We start from the raw sequence: 27441 nt of genomic DNA on the forward strand, positions 1-27441 counted from the left end.
ATCTGTGCACCAGGCTTGTGACTTTCCAGGTAAAGCCCTGTGATGATGTCCCCTGCTTGGTTCCAGTAACTACGAAGTGGATGACTGAAGGGAGTGTGTTCCAACCTGAGTACATCGCTGGTGGGCGGTTGAGTTATGGGGAGAATCCCATTGTTACCCTCCCTTGCTCCCGTCAAGTATAAGGGTACAATCACAATGCTTCATTATAGGCCAGTCCTGGCGGCCTGTACTCATTCTGCTCCACTAGCCAATTAGGGCAAATTAGTTCTGAAAACCTTGAACATTGCCAAAGCATTAGTAACATCCTGCAGTGCAGTGATAAGGCACCCCCTTCCCATCCCAAAGTGCATGAAGCTCTCTGTGAGACCCACACTATGAACATTGGAAAATCTACTTGTTCATTTAGGTGGAGTCAGTTTCATTCACCCAGCATTAGTAGCAAAGGTTTTAATATTGTTATAAATAAGCCTTCAACATGATGGAAGCCATTTCGTAGTTATTTTTGTTAAAATATATACTCATTGAGAACTAATGAAACTGACAAGCATAAATATTATTTAAAGTTTGCTCATAACACATATTACAGTTACCACAATCTTACAATTTTTATAACAAGAAAAAATAAAGAGAGAAAGGTAAAATAAATAGTCAGATAATAGTGCACTGAATCAAATATGGGTTCTGTAGTTTGAGGGGAGAAAGCATAGTTTTGGGAAGTCATGTCATAACCTCAAGGGATATGCAATGAAACAATGGGTGCAATGATGCAATGTTGCATGTTCTCACCTTTTCGACCGTGGATTTAATCAGATAGGAAATTAAATTACTGAAGCAGTGTCTACCAGCAGGGGATTCTCTTACCACGAGTACATTTTCGCCATTTCGCAGCAGAGTTTAAATATCTCACCCAACCTTTCCCACCATTTAATTCACATCCTGCAGGAACAGCAGAACAAGACTCCACACAGGTATTACCAAAAGGGGCAGTGTTGGAAGAACCCATTCACGATGCTGGTCAGGCCTTTTATAAGCTTGCACCAGCCTTCTAAGTCCAAAGCAGTGACAGACCTACTCATAACAGAGATCAATTACAGCCCAATCTCAATTGCATACACTGGTCTAGGCCGTTACCTGGAGTCCCACCCTGGGCAGGAAGACTAACAGTATGAAACCCAGAGGCAACTGGCAGTCAGTTTGGATTGCAGAAATAGGAAGCTTGAGATAGGCAGTGGCTGAAGAGTGCTAAAGAAAGCAAAGGAATGGGAGGAGAAGGATGTAAAGGTAGCAGCAATGGAGGTGGTGGGAGCTAGGAAGATGAAGGAGGATGGGGTAGCAAGAGGAAGAACATGGTTGCATGGGTGTGTGATGATAACTGGCAAAGGGAGTGAAAGTCAAGAGTAGGTTGTGAGTGTTAGGAAAGTGAAGGAGGCGGTAACATCAGAATGAGAGTGTCTTTTGGAGGAGTTGATTGCCTTGAGAGATGAGGGTGGAAGTCTGAAGGAAGTGGCGGGAGATCAAAAGGTGAAGCAGCAGGTGGTAATATAACAAAGAAAGTGGTTGCAGGGGAAGGCGATAACAATATGAGAAGGGAGAAAAGTCAAGCATAGGTGAAGAATCAGGGTGAAGATAGGCAAAAAGTGACATGGGTGAGGTAACATCAGAGGGGGAGGGTGACATCAAGGATGGATAAAAAGGAACAGCAGAAGGTAGCAGTGATGATAGTACAGAGGAGGTGAGCAGTGTAACATTAAGGGGACAAGGGGATATCCTCCTGGAGGACAAGAGGCCTCGAAGATCAGCAAGCTTGGAGGTGGCAACATAGGGTTAAGAAGGCAGAACAGGTGAGGTGTAGGATGACTGGATAACATCAGGAGGTAAAGGAGGACTGGTAGAAGAAGAGGGAAGACCAGATAGGGAAGGAGGGATGGAGATGGCAGAGAGAAGTCTCTTAGATAGACAGAGTAACACATAACCAGGCAGGGAGAGGATAAATGAGGTTGGGTCATGGAGATTATTGTGTGATTAGAGAGATTAGATGAAAATAACCAAAATGACTTCAAGTCAAGTTAATGTCTTTCCTGATCTCCCTACCAACTACTAGCACTGAACAGAACAGTGTGAAAAATGCACACTTACTCTTGGACAATATAAATACAATTCAAACACTGCTGAGAAACTTAGGTGCAGGGGAAGTACAGACAACCCTGGCACGAGGAAGGAAATAGACAAAAATAATAATGGTGTCCTAAGAATTAGGACTCCCAGCCCCTGCACAATTATAGGCTGAAAAAACAGCCAATGATTTACAATATAGTATAAATATGTCCTTATGAGGTCAATAATTCAAAAACAACAAACAATCAAGATGCAGACCCAATGATGCTCATTGATGAATTATTTATAAAGTGTGATGTTCAACACATTTCGGGGTCACTACCCCTTCATCAGGAGCACAGTAGTATCTGTAAACGCAAATGAAATTCCATTGTAGCATGGTATAGTATAATATTACATAACATTGTCCAATGTGTTGTAAGACAGCATAAACAGTTATACATTCCAGTGACTTATCAGATCAGCTCTCCATACTGTGAATTGTAGAGAAAGCCCCAAACCAATGGAAAAGGGGAGAACAATTACTGTGAATAGTCATGCCACCGAGCCTGTGTTACCATAGATCTATCCCAATCTCAGGTGTATTGCACCACTAGTACCTATTAGAATGGGATGAGTCGATGAGTCATACCACTGCTTTGTGAATGTCCTAAAAAAAACAGCATGTTGAGTATGCCAGTTTCCTCCACCTATAGTTCGATATATTCCCTCCACTACAAGAGTGAATAGGTAATAAAGCCGCGGCATAGTGGTCCCGGGTATACATTCTCAAATTGGAAGCAAGTGCCGGCACACAATGGAAACAAATAACTGAGAAGAAAAAGTACTAGTGTAAAGGGTAAAGTCACCGCGTAGCGTGATCAGATCTACACACAGTCTTACGGGCTTAAAGGCAAAAAAAGTACTTACTACAATGGTGGTCACAGGAGTTAAATGCAGTGCCTGTGGGGTTAGAGTATCTAGCCACAAAGAAATGCCGGCATCTGAGTATGCCAAGGTATCCAAACCGGGTGCAAGAGAAGCTGACTCCCGGTCTGAAGAAATAGAAAGTGGGTTGGAATTTCCGCAGCTGAAGGGGCAAAGGAGTTCTGCAGACTAATGTTAGAGAATAAAAGAGACTAAAAACAATAAACGGACCATGGTCTAAAGCTGGTTGCATTCAAAAGTGAGAGTGTTCTAATATATGGAGAATGGAGTAAGATAAAGAGAAATGTGATGCCAAAAAAAGTAGAAGAGCAATTGCTTGTGGAGGGACTGAAACATGAGGCTGAACTCTTCAGCAAGTCCTTTTGGAAAAACTGTATTAAGGCGCTCTATCCAATACATCTCTCTTTGCAGTAATCACTTAGTTAAAAAATACAACTTTTAGTATTAAGAATCTCACCTGAGAGATGTTGTGATGGTTGACTATTAAAATGCCTTGCCAACAGTGATTTGATGGTATTTGTGAGGATGTTAGATTTGTGCTCTAGTTACAGTTCTCTGGCTGTTTGTTTGGTCTGGCTGATATACAAAAGGCTGCAAGAACATTTAACGCAATGAATGACCCCTGACTAAGTGCAAGTGGCATAGTGTTTAAGAGAAAAGTATGGGAATGTAGTGTTGCTCTTGATAACATTATTACAGTTACTTCACGAGAGACATGGGAAGGTGCCCTTTTTTCATGTTTGAATTGGTCTCTGGGTATCTCTCGGGAGGCTTTCAGCCCTCACTAATCTGTCTCTAAAGTTCCCTCCTCATTTGTATGCCGTAATCAGTGGTTTAGAAATAGTTTCAACAATTGTGGATCCAAGTGTACACATTTCCAATGTCTTTTGATAATTCATGCAATATGTGTGTTCTGTCTTGAAAATTTAGAGACATGGGGGGCGCTAGAGAGGATGGCTAAGATGGCCGCAAGCCTGTGAGCTCCCAAGCAACTCTGTAAAAATCTGTTTCAAATCCTGAGTGTCCCGCACTGCATTGGTGACTATTTGTGGTCCGCAGGTAGCGTGCTGACTTTGGGAAACACTGTGCAAAATCTGGATGGTCTACGTACAGAGGTAGCAGCACCCGAGCTGTTGGCAAGAACATCGGCAGAAGCTCTGAGAGGAAACTGGAGCAAACATGAGGACAGGAAGCTCAGGACGAGCTCATTGGACGCCTGTGAGGGACGGGAAGTGTGTGGCAAATAGCAGATTTTATCCCAGGGGACCTAAGGCAGAGAGGAGCGCCTGGGCGGTAGTGGGGCCCCGCGGGGATCGAAACCCAGACAGTTTGGGGAAATACTCCTGTAACAGCTCGTGACCTGCCGTCCCCTGCAAGGATCCCAAGGCAGATGCAGTAGTCCCAGCGGCGCCCCAGCTGAGGCGAGCGAGGAGATGTTGGCGGATGACTCTTCCCACTGAAGCCAGGTAGATCTACCGCAGGCAGGAGATGCACTTCCTCCTGCTCTGGTGACTGGCAGAGGGACCTCCATAGATCGCGACACAGTGGAGGGCTCACATTCAGTTCAGGGACAGACGGTGGGACCTACAATACAATAGTGGAGTAACTATGATTGGGAGCCAGCTGATGCTCCACGATTGGGGGACTGGGAGAAGCAGGGCCCAGGAGTCAACCCCATGAAGAGGTGCACTAATGAAAGGCTTGACACCCCCGGAGGAGAACCACGCGGGCCCTCTCGATGTACTGTGGAGCGAGGAGCAGCCACCTGGCAACACCGAATTGACGCTACTGAAGTTCAAATATATGGTGGCGAGGTGGGGCTCTGACCGAGAAACTCTGGGATACCATAGAGTAGAGCTGCGTAAGGCCACCACCATCAGGGGACAGTAAGGGGGACCGCTGGAGTGTTCCTCTGGATCAGACAGCTCTGTACTGCTGACTGCTCTGAACTGATGAACAGTAGTACCATGGTAAAATCACAAAAGTCAGGAAAACAACAGTCGAGACTGCACTTTGAGGCCTCGACTCCAGCAAGACCATGAACATCACAAGAATGTTCCCCAAACGGTGCTCCGCAGACCTTAGTTTACCAGGATGGAGCGCTCAGTAATATTAAGACCATGCTGGGACAGGTACAGGTGAGCATACAATCACTAGATGGAAAAATTGACACCCTGACCTGTAAGGTGGATCACACGCAGGTCAGATTGGATAAGCATGGAGAACGCTTAGATGAAATCGAGGGTGGAGTGTCCACAATCGAGGATGGAACCAGTGCCACTGGGAGGGACCTGGCCACAATCAAGCGGGCCATCAAAGAATTGACAGATAAACAGGATGAATTGGAGTCTAGATCCCAGAGGATAACCTCAGGATTGTGGGGGTACTTGAGGTGACGGATCAGCGCAATATGGAGTCACTGGTGGAAAATCTACTGAAAGAGGTCTTAGCTGGCGAGGACTTCTCAGTGGTGTTCATTGTGGAGAGGGCTCACCACATGCCCAGTGGAAGGGGTCCGATACCAGGAGCACCGGCCCAGCCACTTATAGCCCGATTGTTCAACTATTTTGACAGGGAGCTTGCCCTACAAAAAGCCAGAGAGGAAGGCCCCCTGCTTTACCATTGCACATCGATCTGGCTGTTCCCAGACTTTTCAGATAAAGTCCAAACATCAAGGAGAACATTTGGCAATATCAAAAGATGACTTGGAGAGAATGGCATGAAATACGCTATGTTCTTCTCCGCCAAATTGAGAGTCGAACACGACAGCCTGGTGTAATTATTTCAAACTCCTGAGGAGACCAATTCATTCCTTGAGTCTCTGCCTAGGTTGGCATGCTGCAAAGGGAACAATTACTTAAGAGGAGATAACAGATGGGGTAAGCGCCATGCAGCATCATTGTGGTGTTGGTCACTATGCACTAGCAGCTGGGACAATACATATCAGAGGGAGCTGCTTGGCAGTACCACGAGTGTGAGAACATGGCTGGCATGGGGTTAAGGAGGGTGGGGCTAACCAGCAGGTTACTGGTGGGGGAGGAGGGGCAAGGTTGGGGTGTTTGAAGTTCAAGCTGCACAGTGGAGTCGAGACAAGCCGCTCCTCCAAAGACTATGGTCTACAGTCACAGGTACCCCACTTCGCCTTTCTACAGTCACAGTACAAGCTATGTTCTGGGAGAACACAGAAGTCACAAGTATACAACAAAAATGTCATGGCCAAGTCCCTCAGATGCATGGCGTGGAATGTCAGGGGCCTGAACTGTCCATCCAAATGCTGCAAGATGTTATAATATATGCAGCAAAAACAATGAGATGATGGCTGGAAGGTTTAGATTGAATTTTAACCTCGGGCATTGCTCTGGGCAACCCTCCAGACCATCGTTCTACACCTGCCAAGCCATTACAGAAGGGGATGGACAATATGCAAATCAGGCTTGGCCCCACCCCAAAAGGCGTAGTCCAGCTTGAACTGCTAGATCACATCCCTCCTGCACGTGGCCACAAGCATCCACAAACATGTTTTGGCCTTGTTGAGCCTCATCAGTGAGGAGTAGCTTGGGTCTCTAGGCACAGCAGGCATGGGACCGACGTCAGGGCATACCCGTCCCATTCGGGGTAACATAGCAAAACCAAAGAGGTGATGAATGGAAGGTTTAGAATGAATCTTAACCTCTGGCATTGCTCTGGGCAACCCTCCAGACCACTGTTCTTTGCCTGCCAAGCCATTACAGAAAGGGAAAGACCATATGCAAATCAGGCTTGGCCCCACCCTACTGAAGAGGCCCAACAAGGCCAACACATGTCTGGGGTTTCTCGTGTTTCCGTGCAGAGGGGACCTGGCCTTGCAGTTCGGGCTGTGCTGCTACCATTGGTGGCAGTACCTGACTGATTTGCATATGGCTGGACCCCTTTTGCAATGGTGCAGACGGGCTAAAAAACGGTGGTGTCGAAGGTTGCCCAGAGCAATGCCAGTGGTTCAGATTCATTCAAAACCTTCCACCCATCACTTTTGTTGTCACAGTTTGTCTCATTATGTGAGAGAGGGTATGCCCATACGTGGGTCCCTTGCTCGCTGCGCCATAGGGAACCAAGCTGTACCTCACTGAGGAGGCCGAACAAGGCCAAAACATGTCTGCGGTTGCTTGTGTTTCCGTGCAGAGGGGACCTGGCGTAGCAGTTCAGGCTGGGCTGCTACCATTGGTGGCAGTACCTGACTGATTTGCATATGGCTTTACCCCCTTTTGCAATGGCGCAGATGTGCTAAAAGACGGTGGTGTGGAAGGTTTGTCCAGAGCAATGCCAGTGGTTCAGATTCATTCAAAACCTTCCACCCATCACTTTTGTGGTCACATTATATATGCAGCGCCACCAGGTGGCTAGATTCTTCTTGGATATGATCCTTTTAAGCCTGAGAATATGGCTATAGGTTAAGCTTTTGGTCATGGATCTAGGATGCGCACATGTAAAGTGCAGTAGGTTATTTACGTCAGTGGGTTTATGATAGATATTTGTGTAGAATTGGTCGTTGATAATCTCAATCTATACATCCAAGAAGTGGATTTTGGGACTACATACCTCCATTGTGAACGAAATGGGATGCACCTGCCTAAGGAATGACAGGATTTCATCAAGTTCTAAGTGCCCCCACCAGACACCAAAAGATTAATCTATATGGCGTTGCCAAAATAGAAATGTGTCTGACCAGTTGATGTTATCTAGGACACGTTTACTTTCAAAAAGGTAGATAAACGCATTTGGGTATGAAGGGGCCATTTCAGACCCCATTGAAGTACCTGATGCTTGTGTGTAAAAGGTCCCTCTATACCTAAAGTAATTGTTAAATAGTTTGAGTTGTAGTAGTTCAATAATGAAAATTCTGTTTGCCCTGACAAAGACAGGGTGTATTAATAACCACTCAATTGCTTCAATGCCTTCATTGTGCGGAATAGAAGTCTAAAGGCTGCACACATTCAAAGTAAAGAGAATCCAGTTGTCTTTTGGATTAGATAGATGATGCAAAGTATTCAAAAAGTGTATAGTGTCACGTGAGTAAGTGTCTGATTGCTGAATCAAAGGTTGTAAAATATTGTCAACATAACTCGCGAGTGGATCAAATATGCTCTCAGTCCCAGCTACTATGGGTCTCAATGGAGGTTCAGTGAGGTGTTTGAGTAATTGGAAATCGTTGTTAAAAAATGTGTGTGTTTTTGCACTAATCCATAGATTCTCTAATGCGTTTGTGAAGGATTTTTGAATTGATCCATGGATAGTGTTCAAATGATCTCCATCCAGTTTGATATATGTGGATTTGTCTTCTAATAAGATTGAACAACTCTGATGGTAAAAGGAGGAATCCATGACAACAATAAGTCCCCTCTTGTCAGCTGGCTTGATGGTAAGGCTCTCGTCTTTAGCCATGGTTTCAATTGATAATAGTTGTTTATTCTTAATGTTACATGGTGCCATTCTCTTAAAATTAATGTTATGCAAATCCTGTATGACCTTTGTTTCGAAGAGGTTCAATGCGATATTATTGACATTTGGATAAAATGTACTTTTAGGTCGCAATTCCAAGATGTCAAATGTGAAGGATTCCTCCTCGATTGGTGGTTGAATATAAAAATAATTATTGTAATCTCACCTTCCTTAGTCATTTGTAAAGATACATTTTCTCAGTGAATAAACTAGAGTTAGATATCGGGACAAATGAGAGACCTTTATTCAGTAGAGCAGTCTGCTGGGATTGAGTATTTTGGTCGATATATTGACCACTAAATTATGTTCTGAACTTATCTCAGCCGTTGTTTTAGGTTTCTTTTCCCATCTTCTGTTTTTTTCTTTGTTCTAAAAAAAATTATCTTTCACTCTTTCACTTCGTGAGGGTGAAACCATCTCCCTAGAGTTGTAAGTCTTGGGATATGGTCAGTATTGGTATGGACTGTGGATTGGTAGAGACCACTGTGTGTCTTCTTTGAACTAGACTATGTGTGCTGCTGTCACTACTAGGATCGGATCCGGATACTGACTGATTATTTTGTGTTTGTCTATTGTGTGCTCAACTACTAGCACTGACCAGCCTGCTTGAGAGACTTTGCATGCAAGTGAGTCTTGGCACATGGGACTCTGAAAGCCAGCATCAAGATCAAATATATATAAAATATAGAAGAATAATTCTGGACAACCTAAACCCAGTAACGACAAAGAAAGGGGCAAATAAACCCCTTTGTAACTTTAAGAACTGTAACTGACAACCCAGAGGACAGGAGGGAACACCTAATAGGATTTTCTGGGAAGGTTCCTCAGGTGTGTAGAGGACCAGTTAAACCCGGGAGACAAACCAAACCATCAGTTGTTGTGTTGTGTGGGTAAAAACATTTTCATTTGATAATGTCCTTCGTTAAATGAATCAATGATTAAAGATATTGGGCCTCATTATAATGTTGCCAGTCTGGAAACAAGGGTGCCGGGAAGCTCACTGGCATCCTTGTTTCCGGACTGGCAAACTACAAGGCTGCCGGAGTCGCTGTGCCTGACAGGTCTTACCCCGACAGGTGCAGCGGCCATGGTAGGCAAACTTGTCACAGGAGTACTGGCACCATTGCCAACGGTGCCGGTGCTCCTTTGTCCCTACTCCCATAGAGTCCCATAGGACTCTATGGGAATGGGGATTAATAAATGTACCAGCGCCTGACTTCCCAGCCCCCCAACTTGTAATAGCCCGGTGGCACTGGGAAGTCAGGTGCCAGTAAATTATTACGGGTCCTGCGGCAACCCGCTGGTAGCACCAGCAGGTTTACAGCCTGACCGGCAATGAGGCCCATTGAATCCTCACATATGATCTTGGTGTTTTTCTTGGTCTCAGGTAACGCTGTGACAGTCCATTTAAGGGAATCTGGGTCTGGGTGTGTCACTGTACACCATAATAGTACCACTGTCATACAAGTTAAAGACCAAGATGAAGGTAGGGTGTGGGCTCTAAGCTGTATTCCATTTGATTCCACCATTCAGGGGGATAGAGAGAAGGATCATGAATCTAAAAGAGATGGTGTACTTTCAGAAAGGAGGACATTTCTGAATAGGAGGGTAATTGTGATGGCCTTTCGACACACATTTGAGGAAATTATTTCAGAATGTTTTGGTGGCAATATAACTGGGTAGAGAATACAAATCAATGCTATAATGTCAGGGAGACTGAGGTGTCCATAGTGAGCAATAACAAAGGCGAAAGAGTGGAAGGAATCCAGGAACAGGGAAATCATATCAAGGTTGGCAAAAATTGTAAATCAAATGCCTCTAGATTAACCTGCACAGCTCATAGGGAGAATAAAGTGTAACATATGCACAACAAAACTCAGTGGGTTTATAAGGATAAATCAGAAGTCACAGGGAAATGATTTTAATGGTAGTTAGACTCCCTGGCCACAGAGCAACACAGAGATAAAATAAATGGTGTAGCGCATTAGACTCCAAGATCACAGAGCAATTTCAGTAAATGGTGTAGCATGCTACACTAGTCAGAATCTAAGAACTTGACGCAATTTCGGAGATATAGTAAAAAGGTGTAGCACAGTACACTAGGAAACAGAGTGATCAAAGGCCTTTTAGGTGGATGGATTGTGTAGTACAGTACACAAGCAGCCACAGCATCAGGTGTTAATGGTAGACTACCAGGGAATATAGACGACAGTAACCAGGATTATTCTTTAGTGTTAAAAAATGTACACATTTCAGCATAGTATCTGTGATAGCAGCAGTCTTAGTGTCAGGAGTTTTAGGTGGACTATTAGAGAATGTATCCAAGTCACAGAAAGTAGGATACTTTAGTATTCAGAAACATACAAACTTCAGCATAGTCTCAGTCACATTGTGGTTGCCTAACAATGTACTCCAAGAGAATCTACAATCAAAGAAGTGAGCTAAGAGCATCTAGAACATACATATGAAGCATATAAAAACAGTGCAGTAGAAAAACATCAGTACTCAAGGGGGTTACCAATGACTTTAAAAGTAGAAGGTACTGCCAATGCCCTACGCAGATCTTGAGACAAGTCACAGTAGCATTGTCACTTGTGCTAAGTTCAGGAAAAAAAGACAAGCCGTGCGTTTATGGGTAAAGAATCAGAATACTGAAAATAGAGACAAATGGATATCTATATAAAGAAAATATAAAACAAAGATTCTCAAGGCCAAAAAAATCTACTGTGATGCACAAATTGAACTAGCAGGAAACAATACTAAGAAACTCTGAGTTATACAAATCCTGTGAAAAACCCATTGCCATCACTCATGCCATTAACCCAAACAAGGAGGACTGCGAAAACGTGCAAAAAGCATTTCAAGACAAGGTCCTACTGGCCCGTAGTAAAATTCAAAACAAACGAGGTGTCATAAAGACACTTTCTAAACAAGCGATGAAAACCAACACCAATAATATTAACACCTCACCAAATGTCTGCTTTGAGACCATGACTATCGACGATACTACCCAAATGTTAGCTAACATCAGGCCTACTTCCTGTATAGGTGACCTTCTTCCAAAGAAGATAATTCTTAAGAACATTAGCATCTTTGCCCCTTTCTTTACCCGATTTATAAATGCCTCTTTCTTAAATGAGAACATTCCCATTTCTATCAAGGAGATAGCAGTCATGACCATTATTAAGAAGCCAGGCCTCAGTGCCAAAGACCCTGCAAACCTAGTAACAATACCTAATACCCCTTGTTTATTAAAAATATTGGATAAGGCAGCAACCATACACATACTGGCACACTTCGAATCTGCTGCTGCTTTTCATCACAAACAATCTGGTTTAAGCAGAAATTACGGGACAGAAAGCACATTGCTATACCTGCAGACGCAAATGCTAGGAAGAATAGATGAGGGTAAAACGAGCCTCCTTATTTTATTAGATCTCTTTGCACCGTTTGATCTCCTAGACCACTCTAGACTACTGGAAAAACTGGCTGATACTGATTAATGTTCAAGCCATGCCACACAGAGGATACCATCCTTTCTGAGTGAAAGAACCTCTAAGATATGCTGGGGCACTGCCTGCTATCAAATAAGGAGTGCCGCCGAGGGCCTGTATTTCCTCAACCTTTTTCAACATCTATATAAGGCCTTTATGTAAAAAACTTAAACATATGGACCTTCACTTCACCAACTATGCTGATGATTTCCAGCTCTCCGTGTATCTTAGTGGTGATCATGCCATCGACACAACAACCCTTAGCCCCATCTGCTCGATCATCCAGGAGTGGATGATTGAAATTGGATGGGCCTAAACAGCTCTAAAACTGAGATCCTGATATTTGGGACAAGTCAAGCCAGAAATAAGCTGGAACAAGCATACACAAGTGTCATACTAGACACCTGCCCCATCAAGGTGGTTGAGAAGGTGAAAACACTACGCACAGTATTTGAGGCATCCCTTAATGTGGATGCTCACGTCAACAACATTACTAAAAATGCACACTACCACCTCAAAATCTCGAGACAAATGAATCCATTAGTTTCAGGTAAAAACTGTGAAACCTTAGTTCGAGCCATAAGTATGTCCCAGCTGGACTATTGCAATGACTGACTATGTGGAGCTAGTAAAAAGAACATCCAAAAGCTGCAGACTATTCAATATGACGCCATAAGGATAATCTATAATGTCATAAGAAAAGAACATATTTCAAACTACAGAAAGGAGCTTCACTGGCTGCCTGTGGAGAAACAGATTCAATTTAAGATACTAGCTCTGGCTCATAAATGCCTACATGGCGAGGCACCAGATTATCTAAATCAAACTTTGAGAAATTATTCCCCAAACAGGATCCTGCGCTCAAGTGCTGCACATCTTTTTGTCATACCACAAGCCAAACGAGCTTGAGGAAAAGGTAGAACCTTCCCTCTCAGAGCGGCAAGTACTTGGAACAAACTTCCCACATCCATGCGTTCAGAGGAAAGTTACAGTACTGTCCGAAAAAATCAGAAAACAGCTCTGTTTGAGTAAATTAGTCATTCCCATGATCTGTTACTTTTATGTTGTCGGTTGAGTGCCTTGATGCCTGCGGGCTATGGCTTGATAGAAATAAACAAATAAAATAAAAAGACCCTGCACCTAATCAAAACTGCAAGGTACAGCAGGATGTCAAAAGATTGAACAAAATAAGTTTAATATCGCCTAAAAACAAATATACCTTTGATGCAACCCCATCTGTGAGTGTGTGGGTGAGTGAGCCAGTGAGTGAGTGACTGAGTTATTGAATGAGTGAGTGAATTAGTTGGATCTTTTTTATATCACACACTTCTGCCATGTTTGCCTCTTGGCACTGTTCATCACCAAAGTAGAGCATCCATAGAGACCATCTCATTGCTGACTGAAGTTAAGGGTTTTATGAAGAGATCCGAAATGTAAGTGCTCAGTTTCAAGTCCACTTGAGTATTCTTTAGTTCCAGAGGGAGTGAAAAGTCTGAGGATCTAAGTGCACTGGGAGGATAGTACCTGATAGTCTTTATTAATCAAGCAGAGATGTTAAGTTGGATCCTATGTTTGATGTCCAGTCATTGTATAGAGGAAAGGGCAGCAGAGATAATATCTCACTGCAAGAGATCTTTGTCCAGTCTGACTGCCAGAGTCAAAACCCTGAGAGCAAGGTGGTGATAAGAGGCCATATTTTTGGCTGACTGAAGGAGGTCTAGTGAGTTTCTTGGAAAGACCTTAGGTTATCCTCCACTTTCCCTGGAGCTATACACCTTAGTTTAATGCCTGCTTCACTGCAATACCACTGTTAGTGCCTGCCAACATGATCCATGCCATAGTTGTAGCCTGGAACAGTCACTCCCTCATGAAAGCCAAATTAAGGGTGCAGGAACCCCTTAAACTTGAACTAAATAACGCAAGTGGTGACCACTATTGGAAGTATGCTGGCATTCCTTAGTTCTGAGATTAAGACCATAGGGAGAGACCACTAGAGGAATAGAGAACAAGAGTGTGAGGATCCCTTGAACACAAGACTGTGATATGGCTCTCTGTTGTCCATAGTAAAACAGACAAAAAAGACCAGAATGCATTTTAGCTTCAAAGCGAGGGAGGCGCCACCCCCACCCACCCGGCAGGTCATGTGCCTAATAAATGAGCACAAGTTACAAGACACTTTGAGCAACATGGCCTGAGGGAGACAGCCCCTTCCTTGCTTTCAAGCTACGGAGAGTCGGTCCTGGTTACGGCACGGATAGGAGACAGTCCACAGTCCTGGATGCCGTGTGTTTTCTTAGTTTTAAATATCTCATAACATTAAGCAAACACACGGCATCCTCGTTCTGTCTTTTTTAAACCATGCTTCTGTCACTGCTTGAAAGTATTGCACTCTAAACGTCAAGATGCCATGAGGTCCACATGAAAAGGGTTAACTGCTAATAGATGGAGAATTACAAATGCAGCTTGCACGTGCGAGACAAACTCGAATAACATTTTACTATATTGTACGGCGGAGGTAGCCACCCTATAGTTAAGGTGAGTCGGACTCCCATAGGAGCCTTGAAAAAATTAATTCCTAATAACTTTTGACTCGTGCAATGGATTTGCCAGAAATTTAGAAGTCAGTTAGGGCAATGCAAGTCCCCCCGCCCACCCTCCACACTACAAGGTTTGGTAAAAATGTGTTAAAAAATAAAAAAGTAATTAAGAAAGAAAAACGAAAATAGTTGCGGCCTACTTCCCATTCATTTTCCATAGAGAGGTCTGAAACAACTTGGGCACAAAGTGTTGACTTGAGGTCTTTCTGCGGTTTGAGCTTATACCGTGCAGTAGTTTTAAAAATATTTGATTGAGAATGGGGGGGCCGCCTCCTTCAAATTAGATTGCTATATCCCGGGCCAATTGCCAAAGTCAGGGGTTTTTAGAAATGAAACACCAACCATCTTTGTTTTTGCTCGATGTGAGAGATAGAGCCGGATATAGCCGAGGGTATCGGAAAATGAAATGAAGGAGAAAATCCATTTGCAGATGGAAAAACATGCAAATGCCATCAGTGTAGAGGTGGTGGGAGGTAAGAGGACACCAAGTGAAATTTGGGAGATAGAGGGGGTCTAGGGACTGAGTTTGCAACACAAAGCTTTTCTGTTGCCTCGGCTATGGAAAGAATAGCCACAAAGAGCTGACATTTGAAAGCAAACTGTGACGGAAACAATGTGTCTTGTGGGGGGAATGGGAGAGGGCAGGAAGGGTGAGGAGCCATCATGGTTGTGTGGGCCACAGGAACAGAGGAGTGTGACACTTGGTGAGGGCCAGGAGCAGGAAAACAATAGATCTTTTTACAGCTACAGTGACGTTGGGGCTGTGCGATTTCTTTAATTAAAATATCTCATAACACATTAAGAAAACACATGGTATCCACATTATTCTATTAAACCGTGCTATTGTCAGTCCTTGGAAGTTTTACCCTCAGAGATTTTTTTTCTGCCTTTTGCTGACCTGCATTCTGGTATTTGTAGTCTCCCAGTCAGATGGGGGAGAGGGGGTAATGCCACAATTCCACACCTTTTGCCTAACATAGTTTTACAAGGATTGATATATTTGAGTGATACTATGGAATGTGTACTTTTTAAGCTATCTTTATAAAGCTGAGTATTGTTGGAAGCCAGACATGGGGTGAGGAGGGAAAATGATAAGAGGGCAAGTAAGTCATGACTATTTACCCACGATGTGGCAAGAAAGTTTGTAATCCTGGACACTGGTGCAGTTATTTGCCCCTGATTGTAGCTAATTTTCAGGACACAAGTAAAGGACACATGTGGGTGGACAGTGCAACTTTTTTTTTGAGAGGGCAGATGCAACCCCTTGTTTTTTTTTTAATTGAGGTTGGCAATCTTGCTCATGTATTTGGCTACAAGGATTTTACTTAGGTTGTCATGTAACCCACAAGACCAAAAGCACATGTTTTGTATTGGGGTTTTGTTTTCCTGGGAATATTTCATTGCAGATTGCTGGGTTTAAAAGGTGAACACCTTTAATACTTTGCCAGCATATTTATGGGAACATTTCCTCTTCCAGGTTATTTTTCTGGTGTTAGTTACTTTTTGTAAAAGTCCAATGCTATTTTGTTTTGCATTCTTTCTTCTTAGTGGAAGGTCAATTGTACTACATTTCTATATTTCACTTTAAGATATATGTTCACTTACTGTGCATATATTCATGGGTGGCAGCTTTTGATTTTCGCAATGGGGGCAAAAGTACCTGGGCATATGTTATTCTTGCAGACAGTCATTTTTTTCTCTATTCCGTGCTGCTCAAATGCGGTTAGTTGGGGTTGTCCGATGTATCCCAACAGTCATCAAGACACCGTCCATAAAACTACGGGCATGTAGCACACTGCTTAACCAAAGTGTGTGATCTTTGACTAATAATTTAATCACACTGCATATTGCCTATAAACATTGTGAGTTCCCAAATTTTATACATAACAATACCACTGTCAAAACAGGTTAAAACCAAGGCTAGTAGGTTTCTAAAATGGACAGTGGGCATGGTCTAAAACTATGTCCACTGGCCATACCCGAGGTCTGGTAGTATTCTAAAATATACAGTGGGCACAGCCATAGGCTTTGGTCACTGGGCATGTGCTGAGAAAATCTATGGAATAACAAAACCCTTAAAACTCAAGGAAAAAAGCTTTAGTTGCAGGGACGTTAAGGAGAGCAATACATTGTAACAAAACCTTTGAAATTCAAGGAAAAACCTTTAGTTGCAGGGATGTTAAGGTGAGAACTTAAAAACAAAAAACCTTGAAATTCAGCTAAAACCACCTTAACTTTGTACCCCCTGTTATATAGCCTATGACCACAATGACATCACTGGTGACATCACAGATGGCATTTGTTAATAACATCATATGTGATATCAATGCTTATTTAAGTTACGCCATCAGCAATAAGTGCAGTCTAGGTATTTGCCCATATTCAGAGCACCCTACGTTTCTACATATGTGATATTAGATTTTTCGAATAGTTCATAACAATGAGTACTTTGTTTAAAACAGTAAACGGCTACACATGCATGAAATCACTACTTGTAAGCTTTCTTTTGTAGTACTTTGGTAAAAGAGGATATCTGAATTATAAAAAGTACACTGCTTAGAATGTTCCCGTTTGTGCCAAATAAATGTAAGACATGTTCTATATAATATAATGTGTATACACATTTACAAAACAAAGGTGTAGAAATAAATGTACTACATTTAAAAATAAACCTATGTAAATACACAATTGTTTTATTGTAAAAAATTGTGTACATGTATCATGTTCTAAATGACATGAGAATTGCTTCAAAACAAGGAACAACTATGTATTAGTATATATTTTAAGATTTCCATAAAGGGGTATTGAAACAAAGTTATTATTACTCTAAATTTAAATATGTATAGAAAATAAATGAAGTTTTATAATTCAATATTTGCTTGAAAACATTTACATAGATGTTTATTTCTTTCTATGTCTCTTTTGAAAGTGATTAACATGTTATAATTGAAATAAAACGCATAATGTACAAAGTAAAAGTAATCTAATTGACTTTTGTTTATGTCACAGATGATGCCATTGGTGATGTCATCTGTGATATCATCATTGTGGTTGTAGGCTGAGCAACAGGTGGTGCAAAATTAAGGTGTCTTTAGCTGAATTTCAGACGTTTTGTTGTGCTGAGTTCTCACCTTAACATACCGGCAACTAACGTGTTGTCCTTGGATTTCTTAAAGGTTTTGCTGCAATGTATTGCTCACATTAAGGTTCCTGCAATGAAAGTTTTTTCCATGAAAGATTTTTGTTAAAGGGACGTTATGGTTAAGTTGCAGTAACAAAAACATAAAATCCACTGAACAAAATGTTAAAGGAACGTTATGGATAAGTTGCACTAATGAAAACCTATCAAATTCAGTGACAAAACGTTGTTAAAGGGACATTACGGTTACAAGTAAAATAAAAAAAAAACAAGAAATCCACTAGTAATGAAAGCTATTCAAACATAACTTGTGCAACCACCATGCACTGCTAACAGTAACATCCAGGATATCAAAGATAACATCATAGATGACATAATCGATGACATCATGGCCAAACCTGGGGCATACATTATTCTTGCAGCCAGTCATGATGTTACCCTACCTATGCACACAATGGAACAACATAGTATTTGTGTGTTTACACTGGAAAAAACAGTTATCCATGACTGTTTGAAGGGGCACATGGGAAAACACTGATAAACACAGATTCTGACATTTGTTTTAACACACTGGAAAAACAATCCTAGAAGTAAAAAAGAACCCACTGCAAAAGGGAAACCCTTATTATAATGATTATAATGATACCTGCGGCTATGGGAAAAGAGTAACACAAAAAAACATTTTAGTAATTTTAACAGATACAGTGAGGTCAGGAGTGAAAAATCACTGGTGTCACGCCCCCGTTAGTGGCCCCGTTAGCAAAACAACAAACACTTCAGGTTCCCAGACAGACTAGGTCCCACTTACCTATGCAGGTCTGCCGACGACGAGTGGGCGACGGCACTTGCCACTCTCAGAAGGACATGCGTCCAGTTCGCCCGGTGCGGTCCCCTTTTCTACATTGGCGACTGCCGTGTCGGCTTGCCACTGGGCATCCGAGGCACCGGCACCACTGGGCTCGTCACGCAATTCGCCACGTGACAAGGAAGGGACATGGTCGGAACAGTGAGACGCGCAGCACGCATCACATGTCAAGAAGCTACACGTAAAGAAACAATCCACGGTGCACGGAGCATGATCACGTGACTGAATCATGTGATTACCTTTGTATTTAAAAGGAACGTACTGACTCACATTCAGCGCTTCACAGCTGACTTTGCTAGTACTGTTTGACGTTCTCACGGATTTTGTTGCTCTTGATTATCTTGACCACGGACTGCTTCCTGGATTCCTCTTCGCCTTCCTTTGATACTTCTGCATTTGTTCTGGCGACTTACTTGGATTTTTTACCTCGGCCTTCCATTGGAATTGTTATTGGATTTTCCTCTGCATTTGACATTATCTCTTGATGCTTTGACCTCGGATTGTTTACCGGACTGATTTTCGACTCTCCTGTTTCCGCCTTTGGCTCATGTTTTTTCTCCTGCATCAGGTGTTATTACCACCCAACTAGAGTGCCATCCTGTGTAACAACTGTCGCCTACCGCCGTCGACTACTGCAGACCCCTGTCCATTCGCCTTATCCTGGGTACCCTGTCACCTGCATTGGGTAAGCCTTCTGTAGTGATATTTTATTGCTCTGATTGGGATTGCTTCCATTGTCTAACCTGGTTGCTTGCCTTACAGTGGTCAGGGGGTCCTTCCGGTGTTCCTGGTTCCAGGCTGACGGTACTCTACACCTGTTTCCTCAAAGATTGCATGAGCAGTAATATTGCTATTTTGCTCTTGTGGTACTTGGGGACTGAGGTTTCGGAGTGGTATGGCCATGGCTAAAGACCCTGGCTAGTTACCAGATAGTGATTTCAAAAATACAAAGGCCATGGCTAGTGGTCTGGTAGTGATTTAAAGTCAAATCCTTCCGCTTCAAAGTCAAATTCGGCTATTCCCACACATCCTATCCTGATCGCCTCTGCCATATCATGGTCAGCAACCTGCTTGTATCTACTTAGTACACTTGTAAATTATTGCTTCCACCTATGTACATTCTGTATATGTTGTACATCTCTACTACCATATATGTACACTTTGTTTTTATTTTTTTCATATCTGTACATACTCTGTATCTGTATACTATGCCTGTAACATGCCTTTCCAATAAGCCAAGTGTCTAGTTACCTTTGGGTTCAGCATGCTATACAAGCAAATAAGATAAACTTAACTAAAATATACAGTGGGCATGACAGAAGGCCATGGCTAGTGGTCTGGTAGTGTTTTAAAATTGACAGTGGGCATGGCCGAAGAATTTGGCCACTGGCCATGGGCAGTGGTGTGGAAAAGTCAATGAAAAATAACTTTAGTTAATGATCAGTTTAAGGCAAGAAACATATTGCAATTCAACACATTGGGGAACTCAGGGCCAGCTTAACTTGGTGAATTCCCATTGCAAACCCCAAGAGAAAATTTTCATTAAAAAGAGAAGGCATTCACAATGCCATAGAAAATGCATTATGTGGGATATAATATTATAAGGGAGATCAACGGAAATACGCCTAGTTAACCTCTCCCAAGTTCCCCAATGTGTTGAATTTCAGGGGATTAGTTGCAATAAGTTTCTTACCTTAACTTATCATTAAGTACAGTTTGTTTTTTGAATATATATATATATATATATATATATATTTATTGTGTTTTAATGTCCACACACAAAACATGTAGGAACCTTTCACAAACTGCAAAAATATATAACAATTCTCAAAGATAAAGTAATCATGTAAATTTAAGCATTTTAAAACAGCTACAAAGAGAAAGATCAAAAAAAGAAAGTCTAGGGAAGCAAAGTCCTACATGAGAGAAAAAGAAAGGGGAAAGCACATTTCAGATGTCGCAGATCAACATACAACACCTTTTTGCCACATATATTTATCTATATATATTTCTTGTTTTTCAAACTTTTATGAGGACTGTTATGAATGATTTATTTCAAACACTCACTTTCACCACTAGATATCAACAGGGCTCACTATCCAGACACTGCAAAACAATGCTCTCAGAACGGCCTTGAACTTCTCGTCCAGAGAACACGTATCCAATTCAAGGAGACACCATCACTGGCTTAAAATTAGCGATAGGATCCTCTTCAAAACAGTGTTGCTAACCTTCAAATGTCTAAACAACGGAGCCCCACCTTATCTCATGGAAAGAATAATCAGAAGAACTTCCACCCGTCCCTCCAGAGCGGTTAACTCCCATTGCCTACAAACACCCAGATTTAGGCTAAAAAAAAACGGTGGAAACAGCTTCCCTGTAAAAGCTGCCCAGTACTGGAATGCACTCCCACCTGACCTTAGAACCGATCAGTCCCACTATAGCTTCAGACGTAATACCCTCAACTGGTTACGATCCAATGACCACTATGACTACCGACCTGCACTAGCTTGGAACGACTCTGTTATTTATATATGTATTGACTTTGTTTCTAATGTATGCATGCCTTATCTGTCTCTATCCTGTGACTAAGCCATAAGTATCCTTGCACTCTGCTGCACCAAGTTACCTAAGGGTTTGGTGCGCCCTACAAATTAATAAAACAAACAAACAAACTATAGGGCAACATCGTTAACATTAGGAACTTCAAAGTATGACAGTGCAGTTTCAAACGAGAAACGGGATTTGCTAGATCGGTACATGTTATGCCAGACAGCACATACTATTTAACTTCTCTGCAGAGTTGGGTGGATTCCTTGACACATTTAAAATAATATTGTTGGTCCTGCATGAGGGGGGAGTGGGCAAGCCTAACCGGGTGGTAGCAATTTAAGGTCTTTTTAGTACATGGATAAGTCTAAATACAATGGCCAATAGAAGAATGGACACGATCACAGGTGACACCAGACTTCATCTGAGATAAAAAGCTATCTCATTGGGTTAAGTGCTCGCTGCTGCAATTTGTGTGTGATCTGAAGGTTGCTGTTTTGACTCCGGCAAGACCAACTCAGACTTTCATACTTCCGATAAATGAGCCCCGACTTCGGTTTGGTGATATTGTATGCCAATGGGTTCTATGTGAAGGGCCTTCGCAAACGGTCTATGTAAATAACACATACTTATCAATATCCCTTTGCGAGAGCTGAAGCACACTCTAAGTAGATGTTACACGTGCAGGAATGTGACATATCGCATTGTCATTAATGGCCTTCCCAAGAAGGTTCACACATCAATCAATCAACCATGCCAATTCCCAATAATATATTGATGAAAACTGTACAGTGTATATGATAAAAAAAGACATAACATACTTGTGAGAACAGTTCGCCTCTTGCATTGCTCTTCCACACCTCCATGTTTCTTTCCTGATAACGTGAAGGGAGTTTCAAAGACGAATCGGCTGATGTTATGGTGCCTTTCAAAGTCCGTTTTTCTCTCTTCTTCTTCCGATTCATCAAAATGCGGGGTGACATATGTAACCTGTACATAGGCATATTTTGGGTCCAACTCCTTTGGGTTTACCTAAGTTTAGACAAATGAACACAATAACACGTACATTTCGTGATTGAACTGTTACTAATGGTACGCTCCTCTCCACCTGTATTTCTCGGTTTCTTACACTCTTGTCTCATAGACAGTTGACTGAGGACACGGTTCGAGAAAACTTTCACCAATAAGCACACATTGCAGTTGCGAAAAAAATATTAAACTCACTACATGCATGTCCTTCTTATGGAGTAGAAGCTAGTGTCCCATTTACAAACATGTGGAGTTCATTAGCTAGAGTCAATTATACTGCGCTGCCAATCTCCCACAATGAGATTGCGTCTGGCGTCATCTAATCTTCAAACTTGGAAACTGTGATAACAGAAGAAATGTATCACTTTACAATGTGCCTTTTACTTGAAAGTCACTAGTTGCCGCTGAGCATCGACTGGGCATTTCAAGCTTGACGATTTACATGCCCCTCGTTTACCTCGCGTCAGAAAACGATGGGGATGAGGGAGAATGACAAAAAACCTTCTAGTGGATTTTCCCGCATGTATGTCATTTTCAACTTGATTCCCTACACAAAGTATGAGGCCGGTGGAGAAATCTCCTACAAGCGTTTCCTTTCTTCATTCTTAGACTTGTCTGGTTCTCGCCCCCCTGCCCCGCCCCTTCCCCCTGCATCATTTTGATGCAGCCTTAGAGGCAAGGATACAAGAGGACTGTGTTATCACTTGTGTGTGTGCAATGAGCTAATCGAATCAGTAGGGATCGCTGCCATGCTGGCCACCAGTACCTATCAAGTACAAACGTTAGTGATGTAGTCAAATTCACCACATTATTATGCAGTGTCAGGCATTGAAATCCTTGGTAAGCCCGTGTTTGCTCGGCTAAACAGCAGTGGCAAACTGACACATTTAAAGGAACACATGAGAGCACTATATACTGTAAGACATGCGCCCGAGACCATGAGAGCTGTAAAGAAAGCTACAAACTTTATAATGGATCAAATTGTCCCCCTATTGGTAGTAAAGGGAACAAGTGACCACATTGTTATAACTTTGTCTTATATATGTGAGTGGGAGAAGTAAGCAGATGCAGAAAACAGTAACAGTTCATATGAGGCCATCCACCGTAATACCTAGATGGAACATGAAAAGGATATTATGAACCGTCATGTGCAAAGGAAATATGTTTTGCCTGCCACATGTCGACAGCAGCCTCAAATGCCAGCGTGCTTAACCCAGGAGCTTCAAGGCGCTTTTACAACCAGTTACGCAATAGCGTAGAAGCGGGGAGAAGTCAGGGAAGAGCCTAACATAGTTTACGTATGGCAAGGGAATCTCCCACACGTATACAACCATCGTTTGGCTTGTACAAGCTTAAATGCCCAATTAAAGTGCTTTATAAGCAATCCAAGTAGAAATATAAATACATGTTTAGTCATACACATGCATGCGATCCTGGAGTACTTTGGGAAAGTGTCCTTTTCTGAGGCAGTCCGCTATTATATTTTTGGCTGACAGCATCTCATAACAAGCTATTAAGAAATGTACTTTTGAGTTTGCTTTTAAATGTGGTTTTCCGTAAATTGATATATTGTATTCCAGTTTCCAGAGGGAGAAACACACATCCTTATCACTAAAGTTGGCCCAACTACCCACTGTCAGAGCTCGGGTGTCGAACAAAATATATTCAGGATTTGGGACCCTCAAGATCTTCTGGAATCCAATGGCAGCTCAAAACGAGCATCACATTTGCCTGCGAAATCAGTATGATGGCCCAGCCTCGGTGTGTCAGTCAGAACCACTGATCATTGTGCTTGTTTTGTTTAGTTTTTAAAGCCTGACTCCACTTTGAAGAACCTATTTATTTATTTATTTATTTATTTATTTATTTATTTATTTATTTATTTGTTTGTAATGCGCCATAAGCCCGCAGGCATCAGGGCGCAACAGAGAGGCATGCTTAGACATGAAGACAATACATTTTAGACAAGACACTTAGTGTACCAGTACAAAGAATGAGCAGTATGTTAACCTAGCGGGAGAACTCAATTTCGCATTCCGAGTTTTTAGTTTTTTTTCTGAATGTGAGAAGCGGTCATAGGGGTCTTTTTGCTATGGCTTTCCACCCCGCTGATAATTGACCATTTGTAAATTACACGCCAGTAGAAATTATACCAGTTTAAAAAAACTAGAGAGTTTATAAGAGTTTTATCTCAGACGGTAGCTTCAATTTCATTTTGTGTTGCAAGATTGGAGTTTTTCATGCCAAGCCACTTTGTCAAGCACTGTCTTTGAATTTGGGAGTGAACATTCCACTGTGTGTTGATGTGATAGACCTCTTAAAGGAATGTAAGATGTTAGTTCAATAGTTATTGTAGATGAATCATTGCTGAAGATAATGAACAGGATTCAGGCGTGTCTTCCTGGTAATAGTATGCCTCATGCCAGTGAGGGTTTAATGGGGCATTTGTGTGCCTATTTTTGAGTTCATAACGACTGCTATTTTTTTAAATAATTGGGCCCAAGTCTTGGGCAATCAGCTGAACAAATCTTTTTTCAGATATATCTTAAAAGAAAAACATTGTTTACTGGGGAGGTGACTATTTCTATGTGTTAATTTGATTGGTTCCATTTTCACTCTGTATCCTCTTCTCTGTCAGGGCACATTGCTCTGCAATATACACTGTGTGTGGATGGCTGGAGGAAGGGGTTCATGGGCCTGATCTAGTGTGTAGTACTTGCATTTGACACACATCTTATAGGTAGTGGCATACATGTTTTTAATGCATGCTAGCCGATTTCCTCTTTTTCATGTGTTTGTTTGTTTGGGTGTAAGTGTAAATGTTTAATGCTGCGAGTTTATGTGTGTATGTATCCTAATGATGTTGCTCGTGCTGTTGTGTGTGTTTGAAAATGCTGAGTATATATTTGGGTGGGTTGATGTATGTGAGCTGCTGCTAAGTATGTGTATGGGTGGAGTGCATAATGCAGAGTGTGTTTATGTGTGTGCGTGTTGATTAGTGTATTCAGTTGTGAGCTTTGCAATGCTATTTCTGAGAATGTGTGTGGGTGTACCAGTGCTGTGTGTGTATGTGAGTACGTTTTGAGAGGGTATACCTGTGGTTGCACCGTATCAGCATATTATGTTATTCAGTCTTTTTATTAAAAGTATCTGGGTCTGCAGGGCTAGTAAGGGGAGACCAGATTGGGTACTGAGAGAGGTCCAATCTGCATAGTCACCAAGGAAGCATAATGTTTTAAGTGGACACCACTGTGGATTCCAGACATTTAGCGAGGTCAGCTGGACCCACACTTCAAATGGACAAAAATGTGGCTCAGGTTTCCCCATGGCAGTTATTTGGCACTGTCCTGGGAAAATCGGCCATGCCCAGTGGCAATTTTGGGTAGATGGACAGTTTCTGTGGCATGGTGGAAAGGTATGACTCAAGCAAAGCAGCTAGTGTCCATGGCCGCATGCATACTCTGCATTCATTGTCAGAGCCCTATACAGGGCCAGCGGTCTGGCCCTGTGCACAAAGCCCACCGAGCATGACCCCAGGTGACTTTGTGGTGCCCAGACCATGGCCAAATACCCTGCAACAGCAAAGTGGGCATTGGGCATGGCTAGAGACCATGTTTTGTGGTCTCATCAGATGGCTTTGGCGCACATCTGCCAAAACACAGGATATTTTGACACATATTTTAGCTCTCCCCTAAAACACCCCTAACTACCTGATAGGTCTGCTGCGCATTAGCCTGGGACCATATACTGTGGTTACTTTGATTGGGGAACAGCCTTTGGCCATGCCATGTGCCCCCAAGACACTGAATGGAACCATTGGTTATGTCATGCAGCCATTGCCACATTTAGCTCAGAGTAGGACCTCCGTCTTTTCCAGAATCTCTAAAGTGATGTTTAAGTGAGTGTTCTAGTAGATGTGGCAATCATCATGAGCAAGAACAAGGTTGAATTCCTTCTGTAGTGCCAAGCTGATGTCCATTTCTGTATGCATGCTGTGGGATATTTCAACCCATGCCAATGCACCCTGCCACACCCCTTTGCAAATGGGGAAAGAAAACAGCCAAAAATGGATGTGATAACCCCTGTGCGCACCAAATCTGCAAAACTGTGTAGGGTTCATAAATCACAAAAAGGCTGCATTACCCTGCCACACACAGGCAAAGTTGATGTCAAAACAGAACTCCCTGCAGGAGAAGGCCAGTGGGTGTGGTTACCTGTCAGATGAAGCAATGCCACAGAATTGGGCTAAAATCCGAAAATGCCTTTAAAATAGTTTTCCCAATCAATTGCAACCTTCAAAGTGCTGTTTTGGTGCTAAATTCTGTAATTTCCAAGTGAACTTTTGAAATTAAAGTGTGCTGAAACCACAGATCATCCAGTACAGTCAGAAGAAACCGGGCATCACTGCACCTGACAGCTGCATAAGAAAATTAGATGTCAAACCCAGTTAAAAAGTGTTTCTTTTTCCTGAAGAAATTGCCAAATTTGCCTATTTAAATCATGTTTGTGAAGGGCTTCATTCTTTTAAATGTTCAAATCCCTTATAAACAGTGCTTATTTTTATATGTGCTAAAGAAAAGATGTCATTGTGAATTTTAAAGCAACCCAGTATTGGAGTTAAGTCACTGCTTAAATCTGATTGGACAGTGACCAGCCTGGGAAAGTTTGACACTTCAGTTTGACACTCCCTTGCTACAGGAAGGCTAATGGCTGCTGGAGGTTCTCGCATATGGAGCACAATAGACTTCATTAGACATTCGTCTTTTGGCTGAGCCAAGAACAAAGGACAGGCTGAGCATTGACCTGTGCTGGGGAGGGGCAGGATGCTTCCCTCTACACCTCACCCTGATCAAAGGGATCTGGCAGCTGTTGTTTGTTGAAAGGAGAGAAGAAATAAAAACTCTGTTCACAGGAACATTTTGGTGTTTAAATCTTTATTTGTGGTTAAGTTTGAAACTCTTTACCTGTGCAACCTGAAGGAGGATACATCTAAAAATTGGTAGATGTTAACCTAATTTTAGGCTTTTGCTTTGAAGACATTGATGAAACCTGTACCACCTAAGGAATCAAAGTTACAGGAAAACACTCATTGTAGCAGAACTATTAATTTTGCAAGCCTTAGATTGTATATTCATGCTGATAAGCGCCCAGAGATGTACCGCATTAGATATTATTAATCCAAACTGTTATGATTAAAATTGAGAAAATTCTATAGAATAAGAAATACAGCTCTCACAGAGATGGGGATTG

General features: G+C 42.2%; 1 protein-coding gene across 5 annotated transcripts in view; it reads right to left on the reverse strand.

Moving 5' to 3' along the window:
• DOCK10 (dedicator of cytokinesis 10) overlaps positions 1 to 27441 on the reverse strand; it is a 2208289-nt gene that overhangs the window by 261927 nt on the left and 1918921 nt on the right. For all 5 annotated transcript variants that reach the window (XM_069618176.1, XM_069618179.1, XM_069618177.1 and 2 more), the window contains one exon: positions 21984 to 22194. In XM_069618176.1, the coding sequence (XP_069474277.1) occupies positions 21984 to 22194 (211 nt within the window). The remainder of the gene's footprint in view (positions 1 to 21983; positions 22195 to 27441) is intronic.

The sequence above is a fragment of the Ambystoma mexicanum genome, chromosome 10, assembly GCF_040938575.1.
Source record: "Ambystoma mexicanum isolate Mex_15411 chromosome 10, UKY_AmexF1_1, whole genome shotgun sequence".
In the NCBI taxonomy this organism is placed as follows: Eukaryota; Metazoa; Chordata; class Amphibia; order Caudata; family Ambystomatidae; genus Ambystoma; species Ambystoma mexicanum.